This window comes from Nesoenas mayeri, assembly GCF_963082525.1.
Source record: "Nesoenas mayeri genome assembly, chromosome: 3".
Classification (NCBI taxonomy): Eukaryota; Metazoa; Chordata; class Aves; order Columbiformes; family Columbidae; genus Nesoenas; species Nesoenas mayeri.
Genome location: NC_137544.1, coordinates 72,993,383 through 73,019,655, shown reverse-complemented (window position 1 = coordinate 73,019,655; position 26,273 = coordinate 72,993,383). Strand labels below are relative to the sequence as shown.

Genomic DNA, 26,273 nt, shown 5'->3' with positions numbered 1-26,273 from the left:
TTCTGGTCAAAATGGGTTGTACTGCAAAATTGTTTCATCAGTTTTGTGAGGGCTAAGACCAGAACAAACAATGAGCTTCCAAATATTTAGGTATCTCTAATGAAGTCAAATGCACTGTCTTCTGACTTCTCTTTCACGTCAGTGCACTGTTTGCTTGTATGCAAAGGAGTATATAACAATTTTAGGACACCTGGCAGGCCAACAATGTGTTTCTCTGTTTACCATCTTCAATGAAGTCTTGGTTCAGGACTTATTTGTTTATTGTAGTGTGTTACTTTTGTGTTTAAGAAGAGGAAAAATGGAGCATTCTTTCTCAGGAACTTTAAAAAATGTCGATCTCACTATTGATGTAAAAAAAGAATAAAAAAATCATGTTTTGTCCTGCTTCAAGGAAAGAAAACTAGACTGCCACTGGGGATCAATACTAATGAGTTTTCCCTTTCAATGTCTAAGTCTACGTCTAAACAAACTGCCTTAGTTTTCAATGAAGTAACATCATAAGTACTTCTGAACTGTGACATAAATCCAGACAGCTGAAAGTAGGGAGAACTGTTCAGGTGTTCTTGGTGAGATTGTGCATTAAGAAGCGAGAATATTTTTGAATGATGGCTTTAGCATTTCTGTTATATAGGTGATAGTTGCCGCTTTAGGAAACTTACCTTCAGCTAGGGTGTCTCTGTGAAGTGGAGGCATAACCTGCCAGATATGAGGTATCTAAAATAAGGATGTAGAGTGTCTCAAATAAAGATACAAATAACAATTGAAATAGACTGACAAACTGATCTGATTGATGCCATTCTACCACAGAAATAAATTAAGCCTAGTAAACTTTATTTCATGGTGGTGAGATTAATCTTTAACCAATCTACATTTATTGATGTGGAATTTCTATTGACGTGGGTGTATGACACTTTTCAAGGGGAAAAAAAGCAGCAAAGATATTTATGCTGGTTTAATTGCATTCCAAACAACTTGTGGCTTATTAGCTGAAGGAAAAGGAACCTAAAGCAAATTTTGAAAAGAAAAATTATTAGGTCAATCTGACATCTGTTGTGTGGGAAAACATTCCTTGGGAAAATGTGACTGTACAGCTATCTGGGATCTCATAAACAGAATTAATCCTAAGCATTTGTTTGCTGTCAGCAACAACAATGGTGGACCAGCAGTAGTATTTAACCACATAGAACAAATACAGCGTAAAACCAGGCAGAAAGTGCAAAATAATTTTTCCAAACAAGTTCCTGTGATAAAACTAACTAGGCATTAGAATTATTGCTTCTTTGATAAACACTTCAAAATATCATATCTGAGGTGTTTGAATGCTTGATTAGCATTACAGTTGTTTTTGTGACTACTCTGGCTAAAGCATGAGTACTCTGGTTAAAGCATGTATAGAAGAACAAGTATGATATGAGATTTTTTTTTAATTTGCGAAATAAATCCTATTTTTTCCTATTAAATGAACTGTTACACAATGTAATATACCTTCACACTCCCCCCAAAAAAGAGAACCCCAAATCAAGCTAAACCTGGTCTTCTGTATATTGTGCCAAATACCAAGCTTGACTTCATTTATACTGTGCCAAATGCCAAACCTGTGGAGATTTTTTTTTTTCCAGTCTGTTCCCTTTCTTGTTTTCTGCTTCTTCCGATCTTGCTTCTCTTGGTTTAGCATGGAAGCTTTCTGAGATGAATAGTGTCTTTAATTACCATACCAATTATAATGCATATCTGTAGTGTGTTGTGCAGTTGTTAATTAGAATTGTACAGTAGTAAAGTTGAGGTATTATAGTCTTTTAAGTTCTAGGTCTTTTACCTAAACACAAATCTTACAATAGAACTCGTCTTATTCTTCCATGCCTTCTCCTGATATCACTAACTCTGAAGAGAGCATTTTATATAGTAATGTTTGCGAAGTTGTCAAGATAAAACTGAGTCTAACTTTATTCTCGTGGCCTAGGATAGATACCTCCTTTTGAAAGTTTAGAAAGTGAACCATTTTGTGCACATTTAGTGGGTGGCACCGGCTCACCGTGGGCTAGATGAACATCATTGCTGGTGCAAAGGTTTCGGTGTGTGAAGTTTGGTTCTGTTCCCCACAGTTCCTTGTTTTCCCAGTTGTGTTATCAGTGAGTGTTTATGCTCAAATTAACAGCATAATGGAGTTTATAGCATCGGCTAAACCAAAGCATTCTGCTGCATTACTGACATGTGCCTTGTGCTTCTGGAGGACAAAATTACTTCTTGCTTGGCTTGTGGGCTCTTCTGAGCTGCTTCCATTTTGCTGCAGCTGACTACCTACCTCACTGTCCACCAGGCCATGTGGAGAATCATGGTGTTAAAAATACATCTTGCAACAGCCTCAGCTGAGCAGTACAGCCAAGTTAATTTATTCAAGTGTAGTGATTTCTTTTCAAGGGTTCATCACATTATTTTTGAAACTGTTAAGATCAGTGTTGGCACGTTCAGAGTGCCAAAACTAAATCATACATGTTTCTTGTACTACTCTTGTGTTAATAATTATGTCAGGTATCATAAAAAGTTAACATGATTCTCCTAAATTCTGTGAATGGCAATACTACTAACAAGTGCGATTGAGAAGGTGACACTTATTAATATATCATGATTGTATTTGATGTCTAAAGAAAAAGTGAACTCAACTGAAAAGTTTCTAGTGTCTGGAGCATTTGTATGATCTCCTTCACAAACACTTTCTCCCAGGGTGTTTAGTTCCCTCAGTGCAGACACTAATAAGGCATTTTCCCCTATCTGACTGTTTTCCCGTGCAATTTGCCATCATAAATGGGGACCTTTATATTCAAGCACAGACTTTTTCCAAGAGGTTTAAATCTATAGCAAACTGCTATTTATTAATGTACTTAATGTCTCTGAATTTATTTTAATGGTTAATCTGTTTCTTTAAAAGCATTGTATTTTACAGGCATGGAACTTGATTTACAAACAAGAGATCCATGTGTTTGTACCTTTTAAACAAACAAAATTCATGGCTTTTAAATTAAACAAGAATATGCAAATGAGGGTATTTTTCATCAGCCCGCTCTTTCATATATCGACTAATGCTGTATTTTGGCTATTAAAGTAAGTTGTGTGAAAAGGTTCTCTTCTAGTGATTTTCCCTGTATTTAGCTCATAGAAACTATGTCATAAAGGAAGTATAGCGTTCTGCACTACTTATAAAACCACAGCAAGGTAGTGCCAGCACTGAGGTGCACGTGCATCCCTGTTCCTCAGCCTGTACCCAGCCCTTAAATACTGCATCTCCAGAAAAGCAATTTGACTTAGTTCAGGTTCATGAGGTTGCATTTCTTCCTTTTCTCTATGGGGGAAAAAAAGGTGTCTTATATATATTAATATGGAAAACTATTTTCTAGCTCATTGTGTAGTAATTTAATATCCATCTGGATGTATTAACAGAGTATTTGATATTTTTATTCGCCCTTCTCATGTTTTGCTTTTTCTGCTTCCTATGGATAAATGCTGACTGCTGGGGGAAGATGTTTCTAATTTTACATTTGCAGTAGTGGGATCCTAATCAGTTGTTAGAGCTCTGGAAAGAGAGACGGGTATTGCAAAATATAAATGTTTGAAAATGTTCGCTCAGGATTTAGTAACCATCAAGAAACAGGTAAAATGTTAGATATTACTCCTTTCAAAGAGAGAGCAGAGCCCTAAATTGCTGCTGTGTCATTCTGTAAATCCTGGTTGTGTTTTTGTGAGCCACAGTGTTGCCCGTAGTCCTGGACTTCCTAGCCTGGGAGGATGCTGTGGAATCAGAGGGTGTAGGAGCAGTGAGAGCAATCAGCGGTGCCCAGCAGCTTGCTTGGCACCGGCAGTAAACCAGACCAGACTTCTCAAGCCAGGAAAGGTTTTGATGGGCTGTGAAGCAGAGAATGGCTTGTTTGAGAGATTTGTAGAATCACAGACTCCATAGATAAGGTGAATAGAGTGCATCAGATGAAATTCATGATGTGCAGATTCAAATTAAAATAGGTGTAGTTTTTCTCATAATACATATTTAGACCATGGAACTTGGAGAATGTTGTGAATGCTCAAGGATGGTGGCTCAGCTTTGAAAAGCAAACAACCAAAATCTGACACCCCTCTTACCTCTGCAAAAGTGTGAGGAAAAACACCCCATCGTAGTCTTTTAAACATAACAATATCACCACTCATTCAAGAAACGTTTGATCTAGTGGTTACTGAAAACTGAGGGTATATTTCAGAGAAGACATCATTATGTCATCACTCAGTTTTCTTCCGTTCACATTTTCCGTTGCCCGCTGTCAGAAATAAAGTAGTACAGGAGATGGATTTTGAATCTGACTTTGGCTGTTCTTGGAACTGGTATGTAGACTTGTCGAGTCAAAGAAGATACTATGATGACTGGACATTGAAGAGTATGTGTTATACATTGCATTGCAAACGACAGAACTACCTTAAATATCTCCTTGTTCTGCATGTGTAAATTACTGGCATATCATTTAATTGGGGGTAAGAGAAGACTAATATTCACTCATAATTGTGAAATAAATTATTTTACTTGGTATCATTTAGTTTTGAGGAGAAATCAGTATGATTATTAAGAGTTCTTTCACTGGAAATTGGGTCTTGGATCTGTTTTCTAGAAATTTTTTTTAGTTTTATTGTTTGAAAGGTGATCTTAAATTGTAAGATATGAAGAGCCTTTGCTGGTGATAGCATTGAAATATTTATAAATGTGCCCTTTTCAAGTGGCAAGTTGAGATTCCTTCTTCACCTAGGGATGAATTTGGAGAAAATGTAGTGTATCTGTTGTTAAGCAGCCTGGTGATACTATGTCTGTATTTGACAGAGGTATCTGAAAATCCACTCAGTAGAGGTGAATCAAAATACGTGAAAATTAAGGGCCACAAATAGAAACATATGATCTTTCTCTGTGAGATTAAATCTATTTGGTGACTTAAAATTGATTTCCAAAGCATAGAAATTTGATTCCTGGTACCAAATAAAAGGTTACAAATAGTTCTTGTCATGTTTTCAAAAACAGCTAGCCAAGTGGAGATTTGTAAGGATGTCTTTAAGCTGCTCTTAGTATGGTTGAACTGAAAGTTGGAAACCTTTCCTGTGGCAGATGCGTTCTTGCTGTATAACTGCTTTTCCTTTGTTTTCAGAAATACCACTCAATGTTTTAGCTAGTGATCTGGTATCATTCCTATGTTTATTTTTACATATTTAAATTACAAAAACTTCATGAGTCTGCTTGCATTTGAAAAGCCAAAATACAATAGTGTGTGGATATATATACACATATTTATGTATAAATATATATATAAAATGTCATAATCTTATGTGCTTTTAACGTGTTACGCCAGATCACATCAGTCATAGTCTTGTAGTCTTATGGTCACAAGGCTTTTTTTCTACATCCAAAGAAGTCAGCAGGAATAGCATCTTTGATCTTCATAAAGTCTGACTCTACTGACTAACTTGCTCGTCTATGTAGGATGTTGTTGGCATATATTTGGTAGCAAAAGGGCCTTTACTTCTCGGACTGTGCAATACTAACAATTGTTTTACTGAATTAGAATATAAATGTAGGAGAATGATATAGAACTTATTGATTTAGCTGGCCTGTGAATTGACTTAGGAAATGTAGGAAATTTTCTATTTTTATCAAGTCAGGACAGTATTCTTGGATGCTTTAATATTAATTCATTTTTAGATTTAGAAGTTGAAAAGTTTGTAAATGCACACCAGTCTCGGATTTCTTTTACTTTATTGAACCATGTTAGAAGTTTTGTACAACGCTGCAAAAATTGTTTGAAGTCCAGTAACTTATTTATCATGCAGTCTAGAAACTTCCCTGAGTGCCTAATTGTTTGTTTTGTTTTCTCTTAGATGAATCGACTCCCAAAGAAGTCAGCAGGGTAAGTGCTACTCTTCATCCCCTCTAAAAAGATGTGTAGTCTCTGAAGGCCCACTGTTCACTTGAGATGACTTTTGTGCAGTTTCTGATCAAGATTTGACTATATTCTGTGGACAAAGTGGTTTCCAGAGAAAAAAAATTGGTGTACTGACTGACTAGAGAACAGTTAATAAGAGAAATAAGTATTAAGAACACTTGATTGACAGTAAATAAATTAAAGGGTATTTTGCATTAACAAATTTAGAGTTGTCACAGTGCTATTTTTGCAATCCAATTTTAAAAAGGTACTTCACAGAACCCAGGAAAATCATGGGACTTTGAGCTTAGGCATAACAGCAGACTGTTTAATCAGTGTTACTGCCTTGAGAGATGGCAAGCGTAAGAGGAAACAAGGGAAGGAATATGCCCCATTTAATAACTCCCTTTGAGATGTACTGTGTTATAGATGAGCTAAGCTCTTTAATATGAAATATTTTGCAGTGTACTGTATGAAATATAATGAAAAATCTTAAAAAACATATTCAGTAATAAATTCTCAACTCTAGCCTTACATCTAATTGACACTGTGTCCTGTCAGTCCATGGTTGAGGGCTAGTTAGGGGATTCTATTAGAAACTAGTGCCTTTACTGGGAAAGACAAAAGAGCAGTACAGGACAATCTGTGGGCGTCAGTTGTGTGCTGTCAGCCTGCAGCACCCAAATGTTATTTCATATAAGATGAGGGAGCCACTTACAGCTTTCTGAGGTAAAATCATATTCCTGTTTTGCCCATTTTCTTTAATGTCTTGCATAATCTATTTCGTGTTCCTAGGAGACACATATTAAAAATAAGACTGTCTGAAAGCTGGCTGGGTGGTCTTGCTCTCAGTTGAAGTCCTTTGGAATATACTGGGGTATGAAAGGAGTGGAAACAGGCTGGTAGTGGAAACCTCGGTTTGGTGACCCTGAGAGCGGATGTCTGGCATAAGGAGGAACTGAATTCAACTCTTACGAGTCTGTTAAAAAGAGATTAAATGATGTGCAAAACAAGTGTATTTAAGGAGAAGTTTTCCATATACATGATGTGCTATGGATGTATAAGGGTATTTAGGTAAAAATTAATGGTTTAGTCATTTATTGATTTAAAACACCTTTTTTTTTTTTTTTTGGTAACTCCTTAGTATTCAGGAGTTACGGCAGTTGATTATCTTTCAGTGGAACCAAAGATTATTGTTGTTAGTGCATCTGTATATATTGTTTTGTTTTCAAAATAATAAAAGATTTTCCTAAAAAGCTCAGAAACTGTAGTTATTTATGTGGAAGAAAGTTACTTTTAGTTGTTAATTTGGTAAATAAATTCACATTTTACTAAAACTCTGTCAAATGGAGTAACAAAACATCTCTAGGTTGCAAAAACAAAACAAAACAAAACAAAAACACAACCAAAAAAAAGGCCAAAAAAAGCACAAGCTCTGGAACCCTGAAACCTCCCAAATATGCCCTGCCAGTCACCTCTGACTCTCAGACATGCTGGTCCCAGCCATCTCAGCCCCTCAAAGTCATATGACTTAGAGTTTTCCTGAAGATCGATGGGCTGTCACTTCATGTCCTGGAGTCAGTGCGGTGCACATGATACTTGTCCCTACTTACATGTCCCTAAGTAAATATTTTCTTCCCTGATTTTTTATAGCTATCAATCATCATGCACTGGGTGTATATTCTGTGTTATACTACTGTTATTTTTTTTTAAGTACGATAATAGAGGGCACTCAGTAATGCACTGTACTACAAATGAACATGTTAGTTTATAGTATTTTTGAGTAATGCTGCATATAATAATGTGGACAATTATAATACATCCTCTTCAGCAGCAGCTCAAACAGATGCCAGTTTAATTAAAATCTGAACATAAATCAGAATTTAAATTAGGAAAGCTCTGTATGTGAGTAATGTTTTTCAGACAAAAAGACATGTTCATGATGACTGAAGAACTGTGAGTTTTAAAGTCATTAAGTGTTGCATTTTTAATCTCTGAAAATGTCTGCAAGAAGAAGCTTACATCATAGGGAAACAAAAATAGAGGTTAGTGAAAGGAAATTTATTGCAGAATTAAATCACCAACTGGTTTAAAATATTATAGTAGTTAGAAACCAAGGCAGAAATATGCTGAAAAAAAGTATATTGATCATTGGATTTCTTTTTCCATCTTTCAAAGTTGGGCAGAGTAAAAACATTAAAACAGTCATATGCTGTGACATCAATTGCTTCAATAGTCTCCTTTTTTGTTGTGTTTACACAGAGCAAGAGATTTAAATTGGGGGCAGATTTTTTTTTGTTAAATTTATTTAACCCCCATCTCAAAAAAATCCTCACTTTTTTTCTTTATAAACATACAAGACTATAGAGTTGTTCTAGGGGCTCTAAATACTCAACTTGTTCATTTGCCTTTATTTTGTTCTGTCAGCACAATGCAGTGGGATGAATGGTGTCCAGATTATTGAAAAAAAAATCTTTTTCTTCTTGAATTACTGTGAGGAAATTTTGATATTTTCAAGGGTTTGGATTGCAATTACAGCCTTCAAAAACAGAGCAAGTTCTAGAAAAATACTGTTGTATAGGAACTGCATTTTTATTCTTTTGATATTTTTAACAGCTTAGTAGAAAATGAAAATAAAGTATCAATCTTGGCCATCAGCGTTACATTGCATGTTTTTGAAGTACGGAGACAGTAGGAGAAACCTTCCACATATATTAATTTTTTAGATTTGTAGAACAGAAACATTTCAAAATGCGTTTTTTAAAATCTGTTTGCCTAATGGCAATTTCATGGGTATTTTGGTGTTAGAAGTTACATGTAAAGATCTCCCAGATTGGCCTGACCATGGCTGACGGGTGTGGGGGAAAAACTAATTCCCCATTCCTGTAGTCTGCTTTTGGCAGAAGAACAACTCTGGTTACAAAATATCTCATGAGTATCTGTGACCAGACAGTGAACCTGTGAACTTTTTTTCTGCATACTAGATTCCAGTATTTATGAAATATATGTAACTAGAGACTGAATCTCCTTTCACGTGGTGTAGTATTGGGAACATCCTTGGAAATGCTGAGTTTCTTCTGCTTATTGTGCAGATGTGTGTTGGCTGATCCCATCCATCCTAGCTACAGAAGTGGTTTTCTGGGTAGAAGGACTTCAGAAAGAAAACCAATTAGTGAACTACTTTGATGAAGAAAACTAAGCTGAATTTTATACTTTGTTTTTGCTGTTTTATCCGCAAAAGAAACTGAAATAGAGGAGTATGTTTGAACACTAAGTGCGTATGTCTTCGTGTATATCTAGACTAAAGATATATTTCTTTGACAGTATTAGTGAAAACAATGTGCATTGGAGATGTTATTCTTTTCAGTTGGCAAAAATAACCCCATTCCTACATGAACTATAGCCAGGATTTTGTTCTACGTGCTGCTAAGTTTCCCATGATCACTGTGTGCTCTTTTGTACCTCAGATTGTAAGGTTTAAACAAAAATACGTAATGTTCCTGATATGATCACAGTGAAATTAGCTGTTGTTCATTTTGCTTAATGACTTTCCATTCCATGTTTACTTGAACAATACTTCCAGTGAAGCTGCCTTTTGGCATGTACCTTTGCTTTATAAACTCTGGTGATGCCAACAGCAATTCACTTTGCAGAAGTTTACCGTATAAACACCAGAAAATTATTACCTAGCAAGTGACTAGCTCATTTACAGTACTTTATTCTTGGAAACAGGAATAGTCCTTTAATCCTCTCCTTTCCCCTTTTTGGACTTGGAGCTTTTGTCAGCTGCCTGGGCACCAGCCAGTACCCAGCACAGTGTGTTGCTGACAGTTACAGAATTAGCAAGCGTGTTTTCAGTAAATAGTTGAAGTAATTGCATGTATCTTCGCCATGCAACTGATAATAAAAGTTGAGATTTTTTTTTTTTTATGAGGTGTTGACAAAGCAAGCTCATTCTTTGTAATATTTCCTTATTAAAGATGAGTTTTAAATGTTTTTGCACAGTCCCACGACGGAAGACTGTGACAAGTTAGGAGAACTAGAACAAACATATAGATTTGGCCTTTAATAGTGATACAAATGGCATTGCACCCATTGTCATGAGAAGAAGATGGTTGTATAAGCTGATTTCTTTATAAAGAAAATCTTGTGGATACTATGGTAGTGATAAGCAACAGTGGTAGGAAAATAGGGAAGTTTATTTTTAATTTTGTACATCATGTCTTTAGAGTGCTTGCATGTCAAGTATTAGGAGGGAATGTGATTTTTATAAAAAGCATTTTAAAAAGAGGAGCAGTATTAAGCCTTGTCAAGTTAAAATGAAGCTCATTATGCTGTTTTATTATATAATCTGGAGAGATGATATAATTGAGATATGCAGTTTTATGAGCCTTACAGTTAATAACAGCTGTAATAGTTACTTCTGTCTGATCATAACATTCTTTTCTTGTAAGCCAAATCTTTGCTTTTTTTAAAAAAATATATTTTTCCTATTACTAGTGAAGCAATTTATTTCAATGTTACCGTTTGATAACAGGGAAGGAGCTGATGGAAAGTTTAGGACTGGATGCCAGTGAATGGCAAGTACCTTCTCCTAGGGAAGGGGTTCACCATCTCTCCAAAGCTTGGAAATCAGCTACATAAACAGGCTGGGAAACACAGGACTGCAAAATCAGTGAACTCTTTCTGTGCAGACTGGGAACTGCTTTGCATCTTTTGACATAATAGGACCCATCCTGCCAAATGTCATCTCATATTTTCCCTTCTTTGCTTTTGTCATGAACAGCATTTGATGTGTAAACAAACAATTCATAAATATCTGTGTACAGTGCCACAATGCTAAACTTTATTTATGGAGCAAGTTCTAACCCATGTCCTCTCCAGTCAAAACAAGAAGAACAGACGTCAGATAAATGCGTGTAGAAAAAGTTTCCTCTGAGGCTATGTACAAGCATTAAAATTAATCACCTTGGCTAAGTCTGCTCTTTATAGCTTCTTGCTTTCCAGCGTCTAAGTTTAAACAAAACTGGTAACTCTAGTCAACCCTGGTTACTTCTGATTTTTTGGAACAGAGAGATTTTTCTGAGCTCTCTAAACTCGCTGCTCCTCTGAAAGGCAACTCTGCACTTTTTTCAGTCTGAGGACTTGACATCCTTCACCTCAGCATTTCCACCTTGAAGCAAGCAAGCAATTTTATTCCTTTTCTGTAGGCTTGTAGGCTTTTTCTTTTTCCTTGGTTGGTGGGTGTTGTGGGGTTTTTTTGTTGTTGTTTTTGTTGTTCTTCACATGTGCTGTTTAGATGTACTTTCACTGTTATTAAGGCACAGTTGTCTCTTAGTTGTATGTGCCCAAAAATGAGAAACACCAGTGATGTGAACTCTAGGCATCAGTGCAGCTAAGCAATGCAAATTATCATAGCCAGTAAAGATACCAGACCTACAGAATGCAACAGTAGGTGTAAACATACATATCAACACACATAGCAAGCATGTGCACAGCCTAACTTTTATACACATAAAAATGACCTGTCTTTGTCTTTTTTCTTCTTGTGGCCCACCCCCTGTCTCTCTTGCACATCTCAGATTATATTTCTGACCTCAGTTTCAACTGCCTAGGGACAGAACAGCTGGCTGTGTGGCCTCTCTGAAGACTCTAGAGTGCCTTGCAAAGGGACAGGGTGGCATTGGACCCAACACGTGTAACAGGAACTTGCCCAGCACTGCTGGTGTCCTCACTGCATGCTCTGTCCTGCCACCCTGCACAGTGGGGAGGCTCAGGCAGTACCTGTCACCTCCCAGCTCCTCTCACATAGCAAATGCAGTAGGGGAAGTGGTCCTAATGGGATGCACCCATGGGTGCTGAGGGAGCTGGCTGAAGTCACTGCTAGGCCACTTTCCATCATCTTTGCTAAGTTGTGGGGAATGGGAGAGGTGTCTGGAGGAAAGCAAGTGTCATTCCAGTCTTCAAAAAGGGCAAGAAGGAGGACCCAGGTAACTATAGACCAGTCACCCTCACCTCCAGCCCTGGAAAGATGATGGAACAACTTATCCTTGGTGCCATCTCAAGGCATAACAAGGATAGGAGGGTCATTAGGGGTAGTCAGCATGGCTTCACCAAGGGGAAGTCATATTTAAACAACCTCACTGCCTTTTATGAGAACATAACCACGTGGATAGATGATGGTAAAGCAGTGGATGTGGTCTATCTTGATTTCAGTAAAGCATTTGACGCAATCTCCCACAGCATCCTTACAGCTAAACTGAGGAAGTGCAGTCTGGATGATCAGGTAGTGAGATGGACTGCGAACTGGCTGAAGAAAAGAAGCCAGAGAGTTGTGGTCAATGGGACAGAGTCTGGTTGGAGGCCTGTATCTAGTGCAGTGCCTCAAGGGTCAGTACTGGGGCCGGTATTATTCAATATATTCATCAATGGTTTGGATGAGGGAATAGAGTGCACTGTCAGCAAGTTTGCTGATGACACCAAGCTGGGAGGAGTGGCTGCCATGCCAGAAGGCTGTGCTGCCATCCAGCGAGACCTGGACAGGCTGGAGAGTTGAGTGGGGAAAAATTTAATGAAATATAACAAGGGAAAGTGTAGAGTCTTGTATCTGCGCAGGAACAACCTCAGGTTCCAGTATAAGTTGGGGAAAGACCTGTTAGAGAGCAGTGTAGGGGAAAGGGACCTGGGGGTCCTGGTGGACAGCAGGGTGACCATGAGCCAGCACTGTGCCCTTGTGGCCAGGAAGGCCAATGGCATCCTGGGGTGTATTAGAAGGGGGGTGGTTAGTAGGTGGAGAGAAATTGTTCTTCCCCTCTACTCTGCCCTGGTGAGACCATATCTGGAATATTGTGTCCAGTTCTGGGCCCCTCAGTTCAAGAAGGACACCTCCCAGGACACTGCTGGAGAGAGTCCAGCACAGGGCAATGAAGATAATTTAAGGGAGGGGAGCATCTCTCTTATGAGGAAAGGCTGAGGGAGCTGGGTCTCTATAGCTTGGAGAAGAGGAGACCTGAGGGGTGACCTCATTAATGTTTATAGATATGTAGAGGGTGAGTATCAGGAGGATGGAGCCAGGCTCTTCTCGGTGACAACCAATGATAAGACAAGGGGCAAGGGGTGCAAACTGGAACACAGGAGGTTCCATTTGAATATGAGAAGAAACTTCTTCACAATGAGGGTGCCAGAGCACTGGAACAAGCTGCCCGCGGGGGTTGTGGAGTCTCCTCTGGAGACATTCAAAACCTGCCTGGACGCCTTCCTGTGTAACCTCATCTAGGTGTTCCTGTTCCGGCAGGAGGATTGGACTAGAGGTCCCTTTTGAGGTCCCTTCCAATCCCTAACAATCTGTGTTTCTGTGACAGCACCAGTGGCTGGTCCTGAAGCACTAGTTATGATGATCCAGTGCTTTCCCATGGCCATCTACATTTCAGTCTGATAATACTTGAAAGGGTGGATAAGATGCATTTCTTCTGCAGAACCAGGCGAGAAGGAGCTCTATAGTAGGGAGCAGTAAGTATTACATATAAACTTGCTCTTCTCATTGCTATTCAGAAGACATTTTAAGAAGTTACAGAAGAAACAGATCAACTTCTAGATTATGTTGGCACTTATTGACCCTGTACTACATTAGTGAAGGCTTTTTGTTGCAGCAGCAGGGCTTTTTCTTTGCAGTAGGAGCATAAAATGCCCCTGGCACAGCTACCCTATAAGAATGAAAGCATGGAAATCAATCTTAATTTTAGTTTATCATACATAAAATTTACTTTGAATATTAAGTTATGTCCTTGAATATTTTTTTTGTCTTAATTGTTCAGAATTAAAAGTCATCTCTATGACATTTCAGTATCTCCTTTCATGGAGTAAAATATTTCTGATTCTGAGACACTTTGTATAGATCTAAGTCACAGGACTATTCTTTAATAACTTGTCATGGATTGCTTTCCTCTATTACACCGCAATATTCTAAAGACAAATTGCCATAGAAATATTTTTATATAAATCCTGCAAAAATGTCCTTTCATATTTATAAATCTGAATATGAATATTTGTAACAGGTTTTCCCTTCTTAATTGTTAGTTTTCTCTCATAGCATTATAATATATGCAGCTACTGAAATATGGTGCTGGTTTGATAGTACTAAATCAGTTTTTAGTCTACATGAATTATTTTAATGTCACTGAAATTCAGAATTTTACAGTAAATATGCCAAAATTCTTGTAGACACTGAATCTTAAATAGAAGGAAATCAGCAAAGGGAAGAATGAATTAAGTATTAATAATGTTTAAATTGCAAACTAAGATACCAAAATATAATTAAGAAACATTATTTATACTGTATCTGATAATAAATACTCTTTTTCCACTGAGTGTGTTCAAATGTTGAGGAATTACTTTCCTAAAGTGAGTTTTACACCAAATATGCACAGGTCTGTGTTAGCAATCACATTGGATAATGCTTGTACCAAGGTTTGCTGATGACTTGTTCAGTGTTTAAATACATGGTTTCCTAAAGAATATTGCGGCTTTTCAACCAAACATAATTGTGGTTATCCAATCTAAAATGCCTAGAACCAAATAAATAAACCTCTTTCATTCCACTGTAATAACAATAAAACCATTTTGCGACATGATGGAGTCATTCTTTGCTGGCTTTTGAGCTGTCATAGAATTAGTTAATTGTGAATCGGGACAAATTCTATTCAGCTGGCTAGTTGTGGATCCACAGATTGTCAGTAACAGAAATCTGTTGTGTTACTACTGTATGTATTATGCAGCTGCCATCTTTTTAGTAATGTCCATGCATGCAATGATTTGCCCTGCTTACAAAATGTTTGCAAGCATATGTTGCAGAGGTGAGGAGAAAGGACATGTAGCCTATTATGTAATTACTATGCACATGGAACTCCTGCTTGATTATGAGGAAAGCTATTATTTTGCCATGGTTTGTATGCCAGTGGGTGTATATTGATGATGTGTTCTCTTAATGTATTAGCTTCAACCTTTGAAGATTTGATTTAAATCCTGACTCTGCATCACAGGTGAAGAGATATGTATTCATTTACAAGTTCTAAGAAGGCACTTTTCCACATAATAAAGGTTTTGTGTATATGTGCTTGATGAGCTATTGCTGCTTTAGGATATGTGGCTACATCTACTTTTGAAGATATGGGTTAGTACATATGAATAATACAGATTGTTATTCACCATTTTCCTGTTATATGGCTACCTACGGTTGTATCTTAAGTATAAAAAATTGCTTTCATGAAACTATGCTAATTTTTTTTCCATTTGAAGAATCATACAGTAGTAAATGTGGGACACAACAGAGGACAGTCAATGGAAGCTTGCTAGCTGCCATACGCTGCCAATAATGGTAATGGCATGCTGGATTGTAAACTCAAGACTTGCCCAAGCAGTATGTATGCAGTGTGACCTTACATCTATGTCAAAATTTATAATCATCACATCAATTTATAGAAAGACTTATTAGGTGTTAAGCTTGTTATACATTGAGAACATTTTAGGTATGCTAGGTCTCAAATGTTCTGATATGTCCATGTGGAGCAATATATTAATACACCACTATGTGTTAAGAAGGAGTTATGACAAAGATTGTATGTTCTCAGGAGCCGTTTTAAGGTAGAGATTAAGACCTCCTTAATTTAAAGGAACTGGGAATTGGTGTTGTCCAGCAAGCACTTGGGTTTTTTATTGGTGGGTTTGGGTTTGTTTTTGAGATGAAGACAACAAATGTGTCCCAAATGTATATGGCTGTATCCTCTGTATTCACAACAGAGTGTGTTTTCTGAAGAAATGCATGAAAGTAGTAGTGAGAATAAAAGTTATATTGTGGAATATATTGTGCAAATTAGGTATTTAATCCATCAATAAGAGTCATAGGTATAGGTTTACCCAAAGTTACAGACAGAAGATCTAGAAAGATATGAAGTGGTTACATACGTGCACATAAGCATGGGAGTGGTGGGTAGACAGTGATTCTCTGAACTTCTGTGGCATTTTCCATAGTACTGTGTACATTAATCTGGTCTATATTACATTTGTCTCTAAAGTATGAATGAGCGGGAGAATGAGTCTTAATCTTTCAAGCAGCATCAATTCATCTAAATATCACCAGCTTCACTTTTAGTTTAAGCAACATAATTTACTGCGTCACTGAGTTCAATAAGTAATTGACCGTATTACTTTCTTCAGTTACCACATTACCAGTTTTGGGCAGGGTAATGAATCTTTGCTTACTGCCAAGTATTGCTTTCTGTGGAATTATTGTTCATGGTGCTGTCACACTACACATGCACATTTACAGCCAGTTTTATCAGCCCTTCAGGACTTGGTTTCAGGGCTTGGGAGATGCATAACCAAAGGCAGCTGGGCTTGTGAGGGGAGGCCGCGTCTCCTTTCCTCTGAAGTTTTGGCATGTCATGCTCTTTTATCGTACCAACAACCAGCACACCATTGCTCCCATCTAATTATCCTAACTGATTTGTAATCTCTTTCTGGCATTGTCTGCCATCTTCAGTTGAAACAAATGCCCATTAGGCCACAGTGGCTAGCATGGTTTTGACTTGTGATTTCTGCCCTTCACTCTGTTGGTGTTAATCACTGCTGTATTTGAAAGGCTGAGCTCTTTGAGCTACCACCTCAAAGCTCTGGTGCTTGGCACAGTTCTGTCATTTGACTCATGAACTTGAGGTGGAAGATGCTGGCAAATAGAGCTAGTTGTCTCTTTTCGTGGTGGAGTAGGAGCTTAAAAGGAATGAGTTGAAGGTTATTTACCTTATGATTGTTGCATCTTGGTTTCTGCTTGAGACATTGTCCTGTCACATTGGCCAAGTTTAGGCGATTACTAGTTGCTCAGTGGTTTACTTGGTACATTTTGAACAAATGTCTAATGGAGCATAGAGTGGAGTTCTGGGCTTCTTGCATGGCAGTGACCCTGTTCTTCAGACAGCTGTATTAGGACAGTTACGAATTACTCTTTATTGAAATCTCAACATATTATTTTTAATGAATGTTCAAAACCTGCAAAATACATCTGAATTATTCTAAGATGTTCTTCTCATCTTTGCTTCTGCAGTACCAGGATACAAATATGCAAGGTGTAGTGTATGAATTGAACAGCTACATAGAACAGCGCCTGGATGCCGGAGGAGATAACCAACTATTGCTGTACGAATTGAGCAGCATCATCAAAATAGGTAAGACAGAGAATCAGTTGTCTCTGAGCTATTACATAGCATCAGTGCACTGCAGATTTCTTACATCTTTTAATAAAGACAGGGATTGAGGGATAACACAGTTTTATTTGGATGTTGTCTCAGTATGAACTTATTCTGCCTTCTGTCCCTTAGTGAATCCCTGACTACACTTAAGTGAATTTCATCTTTGGAGAGAGCTGTGTATCCAATTGCAAAATTAGAGTCCCCTGTAAAATGAACCGAAGAATAGACTATTCTAGTTATGATGGTGTTACAATGTCAATATTGAAAGTAAAAAAAAAAAAAACAAAAACTATCAGTAATATCACTGCATACTTGAAGTCCTTTTGAAACAAAACTGAGATATTAGTGAAAGAAGGTATACCTTTTTGTGTGATCTCAGATTACATTCAGCTGTTAAACCGTTTTTTTTTCTATCTGATGTAGGTGTGTTTTGTGGCAAGAAAGAACTATACATTAACAAAGGTTAGAAAAAATAAACATAAAAAAATTCCAAATAACACTATGAGTGTAATTTGGCTTCTTTTTAGCCAGAGTGGATGTACTCAGACTTCAATACGAAGTATCACTAGCTCCATTCAGTATAGATTTCAGTCAGCTCTTTAGAAAGGTTTTACCGTCTCTGCTACTTTATAATTTTGTAATGATGAGTAATAGTTCTGGTTTATATACATGGTGTTTTAAAAGGACCACTTCTGTTTACTGATTTTGCTTAAGTGGCTATTTGGATATTGATGTCCAGCTCACAGCAAATCAAACTGGATTTTGTTAATACACAGCAAGTGAGAAGCTATAGGAGATGAGGTCTGCTTATCTCTTACATATTTTTTTCTTTTGTAAACAGTATTTAAGAACGGAATGCAAATTACCATGCCCTGAACTCTCACTGGTGTTACACAGTTGACTACAAGCAAGTAACTACACAGTGGGATTTTTTTTCTTTTGAAAAAGAAATGCAGAAAGCCAAATGATTTTATCACACAGGAGTATAATCACTCCCCTGAAACAAACTAAATGTATTCTTGTGTTCATTCATAAAACCTAGGTATTAGATATGTACATTTACATTTATTCACTGTTGAAAAGACATAAAGACTTGCGCTTGAAGTATCAAAGTCTATTGCATAAAGCATGGTATAAAACATTGCTCTATCCTCTTCTGATTTTGAGAGTTTTTATTTTAGCAGTGAGTTATGATGGTTGGTTGACTTTAAACTTTTGTTTTAAGAGAGTTTTAAGAAATTTTGCCCTGTTTCATGCAAGGATCTGCATCTGGCAGAAATCTGACAAAATAAACTTAATGATGTGTGTCAGTGTTTTCATTGTGGAAATAGAAACAGTTTGTTTTGAAACACATTTTTATGGTGATATTTGCAACATTCTACTTTCCCATAATTTTCTATCTTAAGGCAAGGACAAATATAGCTTACCATCTATGAATGGTATTTATTTTACTCATGGAAATTAGAATGTTATTTGGCTGATTACATTGTTAACACCTGTTGTGTTACTTCTATACTGTCATATGAATTGATTTGAATTTAGACATTTGGCCTTGGAATAAGAATAAGATGTATAAAGATGTTGTTTCTGTTTATCTTTTAGAATGTATTTAATGCTAATGGGGAGAACAAGAATTACCTTGTACCTCTAACTTAGTAGAGTCTGGGAAGTTTCAAGGGACACAGCAACAAACCCTCAACTGTAGAATTTTAGATGTTTGTCCTAAGAGGAGTTGAATCTGTGGTTTCACCTTAGAGATCTTGTGTGAGTTTGATTTTTTCCCCCTGCGAGTACAATTACTTCTTTTATTATTGCTTTGGCAGCTACAAAAGCTGATGGATTTGCACTATATTTCCTGGGAGAATGCAATAATGTAAGTATACTAGATTAAGATGCTGATTTTTCTGTACAGTTAGAAATGCATTTTCCATTTGACAATGATATTTTGATTTTATTTTGTATGTAATTTAGCAGGAAATATTACCTGACTGCTGAATATTAGCATTATGTTACCTTTATTTTTGTAAAATATAATTTTTTTGAACATGCTGGTAATGAACAAAAAAAAAAATCTTTCCTGTATTTAGAACTGTGGTCTTTTTTTTTTTTATAAGATTTGGCAATATTGCTGTTTCTCTGACTGTAGCAACTTGACATGCAATTTATCCTCGGTGTTAATTGTCTTTTATAAACAGAAAACTTAACTTGGATTTACTCTGAGCATGGCCTGCTCTTTTTATCTAGTTCTCTCTTTGATTTTTTTTTTTTTTTTAATGTTACCAGGGCTTTTGTTAATTGCCAGCTGCAACTTGATAGATAATGTAAATTTCAGATGTACATTTTAATTAGCATAAAATAAATTATACATTTAGAATTTCTGAATGGAATTAGTTTCTGGTGTAATAATTTGAGTGAGTCCAGTATTTGCTGTTTTGTTATTTGGCATTTAGAGCACACTACTTTTTTTTACCCAGATTAACTTGCACAGTTACCATTATGCAAAGTAACTGTAGTTACTTCAGATGGCTACTAAGAAGGATTACAATTTGTCAGAAATGTTATGTCTTTTATTGGTTCAAGAAACAAATGAAACTTTTCTTCCTGAAAAATGACTAGAGAGGAAGATATTTTTCTTACTGGTTGTGTTTCCTGACTTTACACAGCCAGTTTTAATAGTTTATTTTTGTGTTGTCCATTAGTGAATTTCCTTTGCATTTTGTGAAATGATTACGTTCAGAAAAAGGGAAAGAAATAAATGTTTGAAATAATGGAAACCGGAATAAAGATGTACAAGCCTGCAGGTGACTTGAGCCTTGCCTGAGAATACTTTTTACTTATTCAGAAAGATAGTGTCTAATTTGAAGGATGTGGAAGAAGGCCCATACAGGAATATCCTAGAAGAAATGGAAGTGGGTTTTGTATTTCCTTTTCATTTAATTATTATTTCATATAATAAAGATAAATGATTTTATTATTCAGAAATTGGGTCTGTTCTGAATGAATTCTCTAAGTATGTAAACAGCAAATATTTTTAATTAACCTTTTCACTGAGGAGTGTAATTTAAGTAATGTGTTGTTCATCCTTTGTGAATGCAATCTTTGGTTCACATTGGTAGGTGGTGGAGTCCACTGTCATGGGGGGTGAGGGTGATGCAAATGGTGGCTGAAGAGCTTCCTTCCGCTGCCAAGGGCAGGAGCTTTGCAGGAAATGCCACCAAACGTTCTGACTGCAGATCGGTGGCTGCTTCAGTGGCAGTAACTGCACAACAGCTGAGCATGCTCATCTCTAAATGCTTTATAAAAGATTACAGTAAAATTAACTTTACAGCTTGAGACCTAGAGAATCCTTACTGTGGTGGGGGTTTTCCTGTTAGATTTAGCATGGCATAATTTAGGGTTCTTCCCAGTCTCCTGATACCTTGAGGGCCTGGGTACTTTATGACCTTCTACTTCTTTTTTTTTAATTTTATTTTTTTTAATAGCCTATTATGCAGTTGAATCTCTTTTGCTTCCCAATATAACTCTTTCCTGAAAAAATCTCCAACAACTAAAAACACACATTGACTTTATTATCCACTGCTGTGTACCAGCATCTCCCAAAATGGAATGTTCTTCATGTAGTTATTATAGGGGCTGATCCCAAGTCCTTTGAAGTTAGTGTGAGATTTTCCATTCACATTAGTGGGCTTTGGGCCAGACCCATGTTTTTAGTCTTGTAACTATGTAGTAGTGCATTAGCCTACTTTTTGTAAGAAATTGTCATTGAGAGTTAATTTGGACATTTTTCTCTCTTGAGTATTTAATTCAAAGGATGTGTCCAAGTGAGATTAACCATTGACCAGCAAATACTGGCAGTGCATTTTTATTTATTTTTGTTAAATATCTTTTTAAAATGGGAACAAAAACATTCTGCATAATATAAATGACAGAAAGGAAGTAATTCTTTATGGTGAAGTTTCAAAAATGATAAAACCCCTGTCTTAGGCCTAGACAAAATAGTTGCTGAACACCCATGGCCGCATGTTGAAGAAGGCCTTCTATTTTTTGTGGCTTAGTTTCTTGATGCTTGCTTTTTGACTTAAGATTCACAAAATCAGCTTCACCCCCCCCCCCCCCAATTTTAGTATTTGTCTGTTTCGTTGTTAGCTTGAGAAATATACATAAATTTGCTGGTGTTTATCCAGTTGGCAATGTCATGTTTCAGAACTAGACCTGACGTAACAGTTGTTTCTACCATGCTTTCAAAGAAATTATTTATCCCTGATACAGCTTTTCTGGAATGTGTGTCCATGTCTTTTTGAGAATTAGGTATTGGGAGGGGATTGTGTAAGAATGGATGGAATCCTGTTGATAAGTAGATATCTACTTTCTCCCAAATGGTTTGGTAATGTTTAGTGATGTGTGTTCTGACTATATTTCATAAGGGATCTTTGGATCAAAACTGAAGCAAATGCATTAACTCTACTTCATTTCAGCTCTCACTGTAAATTTGTATGTGTACACTTGTGCCTGTTTGAAGAAATTCAGATTTGAGAATCTTGACTCATGTTAATCTCAGCTAAGGAACATTTTTGCAACATGCAATTTCCATAACTACCTTTAGCCTAGATTAAATAGTGAGTTTCTGATTAGAATAGAAGGTAACTTCCTTTTACAGAAATTCTAAATATTTACAACATGAAAGCCAGCAAATGATTACTGCGTACTGTGTGCTATTATTTCTTTATGCTGAAAGAACTGCCATACTATTGCCTTTTTTTTTTTTTTTTTTTTTTTGGTGACTTACTAAGAATTTATTGTAAATCTTTCTTTGGTGCAATTTTTAATATGGGCAGCACTTCCCTTACATGAGAATTATATTAGAACTGAAAGCAGATTTGTTTAGTGTGATGAAAAGCTCTACGTTAGCTTGCCCTTTTCTTTTTGCAAAACATAGATGAGATGCTGGCCTTTAAAGGAGCACCTGGTTTTAGAAAAAATTCCCTTGGTGTTTAACAGCACAAATTAATTTGGTAAAATGCCTGTCCATATCTAAAGTTTCTTAATGGCCTTATCTTCTTCCTCTCTACTGAGGTATACAAAACTATATCTTGACTTGTATCAGAGTTGGGTAACAGCCTAAGGACAAGGTAACTTCTGGCTGACAGGTCAGGTCAATTGCTATCGGGACCTGTACTTGAGTGAATGGGCTTGATATGGAAGATACTGCACCAATTCAGGTTGCAGGGCATTTCTTTATGCAAGTGTTTCTCAAAATTAGCACCAGATGAGTGTGGCCAGTTCAGTTACTTTAGCAATGTCCTGGTTATTCCAATTACTTGGGAGAACTAGCACTCATCACACTACTCACTAAGAGTGTTTTGATAGTGTGATTCTGCTTTTCAAATGATTGCCCCAAGCAGGGAAGTACCACTCGCATGCTTAAGTCTTTGCTTCCCTGTAAAGTTGTCCTGTGTGTCAGAATCTGGTTTTGCATTTGCTATATGTATGGTAGAATGTATTGCAAGATACACAGCTACTAGCAACAAGATAGCTTCCTCATCAGGGTCAAATGATCTGAACAGGCATCTAAGAAATTCTCTTTGTCCGTGGGTTAATGCAGTTGTGCAAATAAAATGATTTATTCTTAAGGTATGTAACAGCCATTTTGCAAATACTGTGTATTTGAAGACCAGAAACCCTTCCAAATCAAACAGGAATGTTTCACAACTCTCAAGAGAAGGGCTTTGTTTCAGTTTTCTATTTTATTCTTTATGGGGACGAATATATAGTTCATAATTCTCCTGTTATGACCTTAATTGTATATCCTCTGCAAACATGACTTAAAAGATTTACTGAAATCCTCATACTGAGTGGTGTGTTTGTGTAAATTAATGTGCCTAAGTACCATGCTAGCTGAGCATAGATTTAAGCCCATAAGCTGACATCTTTACAATGTGATATTTCCAGAATACTTATCACAGCTACAGTTTTGCATGTATTATTGTATTATCTGATTCTTCAGAAGCTTCTTGTTTATAGTCCTGATTTGTGTGAGTAATTCACCTCATGATTACATTGTGATTCCTACGTAAAGATGTATGACTTCGAATGTAATAGGCATACACTTAAAGTAGCTTTTACTAGGTCTTGTGAGTGTTACTTGGTTTCTGAAACTGCAAATTGTGTTGACGAACAGATTATCCTTGCTTCAGATTGAAGTTTCCAATAGCTTTATTGTAAGAAATACTTACGTGAGACCACAAATGTGTGTACATACTCTTGTGCTTCAGGGGGTGTTTTACTAAGCTATTGTAGAATTTCTGATCCCATAGAAAAACTGCTGCAGCTTGATGTGCAGTGCCACCTAGTGAGTATATGGGGTGGATGATTCGAATTACTAAGAACCAAGGAACCAAGGCTTGCTGTCTCAGGTTTTTGTGCCAGGCTAATGTACGCAATTTTGAATGTGTAGACATCTCTGAGATTTGAGTCTTTTAAGCATGGTTCCAGGTGAAACTCTTTTAGCAAGTCAGTTCAGAAAATTTTGGTCTCTATCCTTGAATCAATTCTAACATCATATACTATTTTTCTACATAAAATGGCAGAAATGTTACTTTCTTATTTGCCACTGAATACTCAGCAGAGAGGGAAAACTGTTGGTGAGTTACAGTGTTTGAGTGGAGAAGTTTTCAAACTGAAAGAAATTAGATAAATAGCCGTCAAGATATAGTGAAATTTTGGTCTTGTTTCCTGTAATATTCAGGTATATGGACTTGTGGTATATGGTCATGATGACTATACTATACGTAGAATGCAGGCCCTGTTAGAAAACTAGACAGAGACTAGTTGCTTCTGGTTCACTATCAAAATGGGAGGGTATTTTGCACAAATCTTCAGAATTTATCCTGGGTCTTACCATGGTTTTATGTGGTATCTTTATTAATGTATGGGTGAAGGAAGAATATAAGCTTATTAAATTTGCATATTACATGAAATTGGGAAGGACTACAGCTGTGTTTGTAGGGATAAATTTGAATTAAAAATGATCTTGGTAAAATGGTCTGAAGGAACTGGACAGTGATTCAGTGAGCACAAGTGCTTGGCTCTCCATAGATTGCCTCTTTGTGTGTAGGGTAGTTGATGACTGACAAAGATTGTGGGGTTTACAGGGAATTTGAAGGTAAACATGAGTTAGCAATATCATTGCTGGAGAAAAAAAAAAAAGACACAGAAGCGGAAATCTAGCCTTCATGTAAAGTGATCTTCCCATTCTTCTGTCCACCCTTAAGGTCTCAGGTGGAATAATATGTCTGGTTTAAGCACCGTGCATTAAAAAAAAAAAAAAAAAAATATGGAGGAACTGAAGTGAGTGCAGGAGAGAGCAGAGAGAATGGTCAGCAAACAATAGAACTCATATTGTTTGGTCAAAAGAAAAGAAAGCTGAGGGGTGAAGATATGCCTGGACAAGGCAAAGAGGGAGGGAGTCATCCCCACACCTGCATTGTGTAGAGCAAGCAGCAGTGGGCTTGAACTGGCATGAAGAAGGCTTCCCCAGCGGTGGCTGCAGTGAAAGGGTGTGTTGCTTGCAGGTATCCTCATCCATGGAGGTGTCTGAGAACTTTCTGGGCAAACATCTTTTAGAAAAAAGCTTAGCTGACTGTGCCTTGAAATGGAAGGGATGGAGGAGAGGCATGTCAACTTAGTTTTCTGTGTCAATGAACTGGTATAACTCTTGTGGTGCTTTTAAGTTGTGTAAATCAATTGGAAAGTTTCCAGGAATGAAGTGCAGTTAGAAACTGATACCATTCAGAAGGATGAAAACATCAAGAAAACTCCGCACAGCCACTAGTTGTTTTACAGCATATAAATATATCATCTGTATTTCCCAAGTATCCAAAATTTGTACATACTATCTAGTTTAAAAATGCAAATGTCCTGCCGATTACACTGTCGGTTATCAAGAAGGAAATAAGACATTTTTTATAAGCAATGGAGGTAATTGCTGTTTTGTTGGGTGGTGGGGTTTTGTTTGTTTTAGTTTGGATTTTTGTTTATTTTTGTTGTTTGAGGGTTGGTTTGTTTTTGTTCGTGGTTTGTTTTTGTTTTTGTGGTTTTTGTTTGTTTGTTTGGGTTTTCTTTTTTGTATTTTTCTTCTTTTACCCCATTGTGTTTCACGTAGTAGGATTGCTGCACTTGTGTTTAAACGCAGAACAAAATTTAGTATAGCTCTTTAATATTTTAGCATGGTAGTATTAGGCTACTACTTCAGCTTAACCTGTTGACAAATCCAAGGCTTTTGCCTGTGCATACTTTCCAAATTAGTTCTGTTTGTTTGGTTTTCTTGGTCATGTTTACTTATTGTGATGAATTTTATTCCTGTAAAAAGCTAGACTTAGGTCACAGCCTTTATACCTATCTGACTTTATTGTTAGGCTATGTGGTCATACATGTAGGTTTTTACATCCTTTACCAAGAGTAAAAATCTATTACTGTTACTGAACAGAAAAATGTGTGAGCAGTAAAACCCATCAAGCTTACTTAATATCAACTTAGTTAATCCCCATTTTTCTTTAATGTGTTTTTTGTTTTGTTTTGTTTTTTCCAAGAGTCAAGTCAAATAGCAATGCTTTAGTATTAATACTTTCGTTTAATTTCAGTTGAATATTAAATTATTTTCCATTAAGAGTATTTAGGGTCAGTTTTATCAGCAAAATTTGCTGTGGAAGAAACTAGATCAGGATCCAGTCACCCTTACCACCAAAACATTTTGTTATGAGAATGCTCATCACATGTATACTTTAACCCTCACTCTGACATCTATTCTGCAAATAAATTTTAGAAAAAAAATCAGTCTGATTGGTGTTTGCTTAGTTATGACGAGTATTATGAAAAAAAGAAGAAACGACTGAGCAGTTTCTGAAATGGTGAGCAATACACGTTTGCTGGTCAAATCTAGCCCTGGCAAACTTTAGTGAGTTGAATGGTTTATGGTCTTTGTGGGTTGGGACTTGGTGTTTTGCCAGATTCCCACAGGCTACACACCAACAGCCACTAGAAAAATACCATTGATTATACCTCTAGTTAATGTCTTCATCAGAAGAACCACAGA

The 26,273-nt window shown here is 36.7% G+C and overlaps 1 protein-coding gene across 1 annotated transcript in view; it reads left to right on the top strand.

The window, feature by feature from the left end:
* The window catches only part of PDE10A (phosphodiesterase 10A), a gene marked incomplete at both ends in the record, with an annotated part of 183,429 nt that overhangs the window by 101,544 nt on the left and 55,612 nt on the right, over positions 1-26,273 (top strand). The window contains 3 exons of the mRNA XM_080341577.1: positions 5,899-5,927; positions 17,038-17,158; positions 19,006-19,055. Coding sequence (XP_080197703.1) covers positions 5,899-5,927; positions 17,038-17,158; positions 19,006-19,055 — 200 coding nt within the window. The remainder of the gene's footprint in view (positions 1-5,898; positions 5,928-17,037; positions 17,159-19,005; positions 19,056-26,273) is intronic.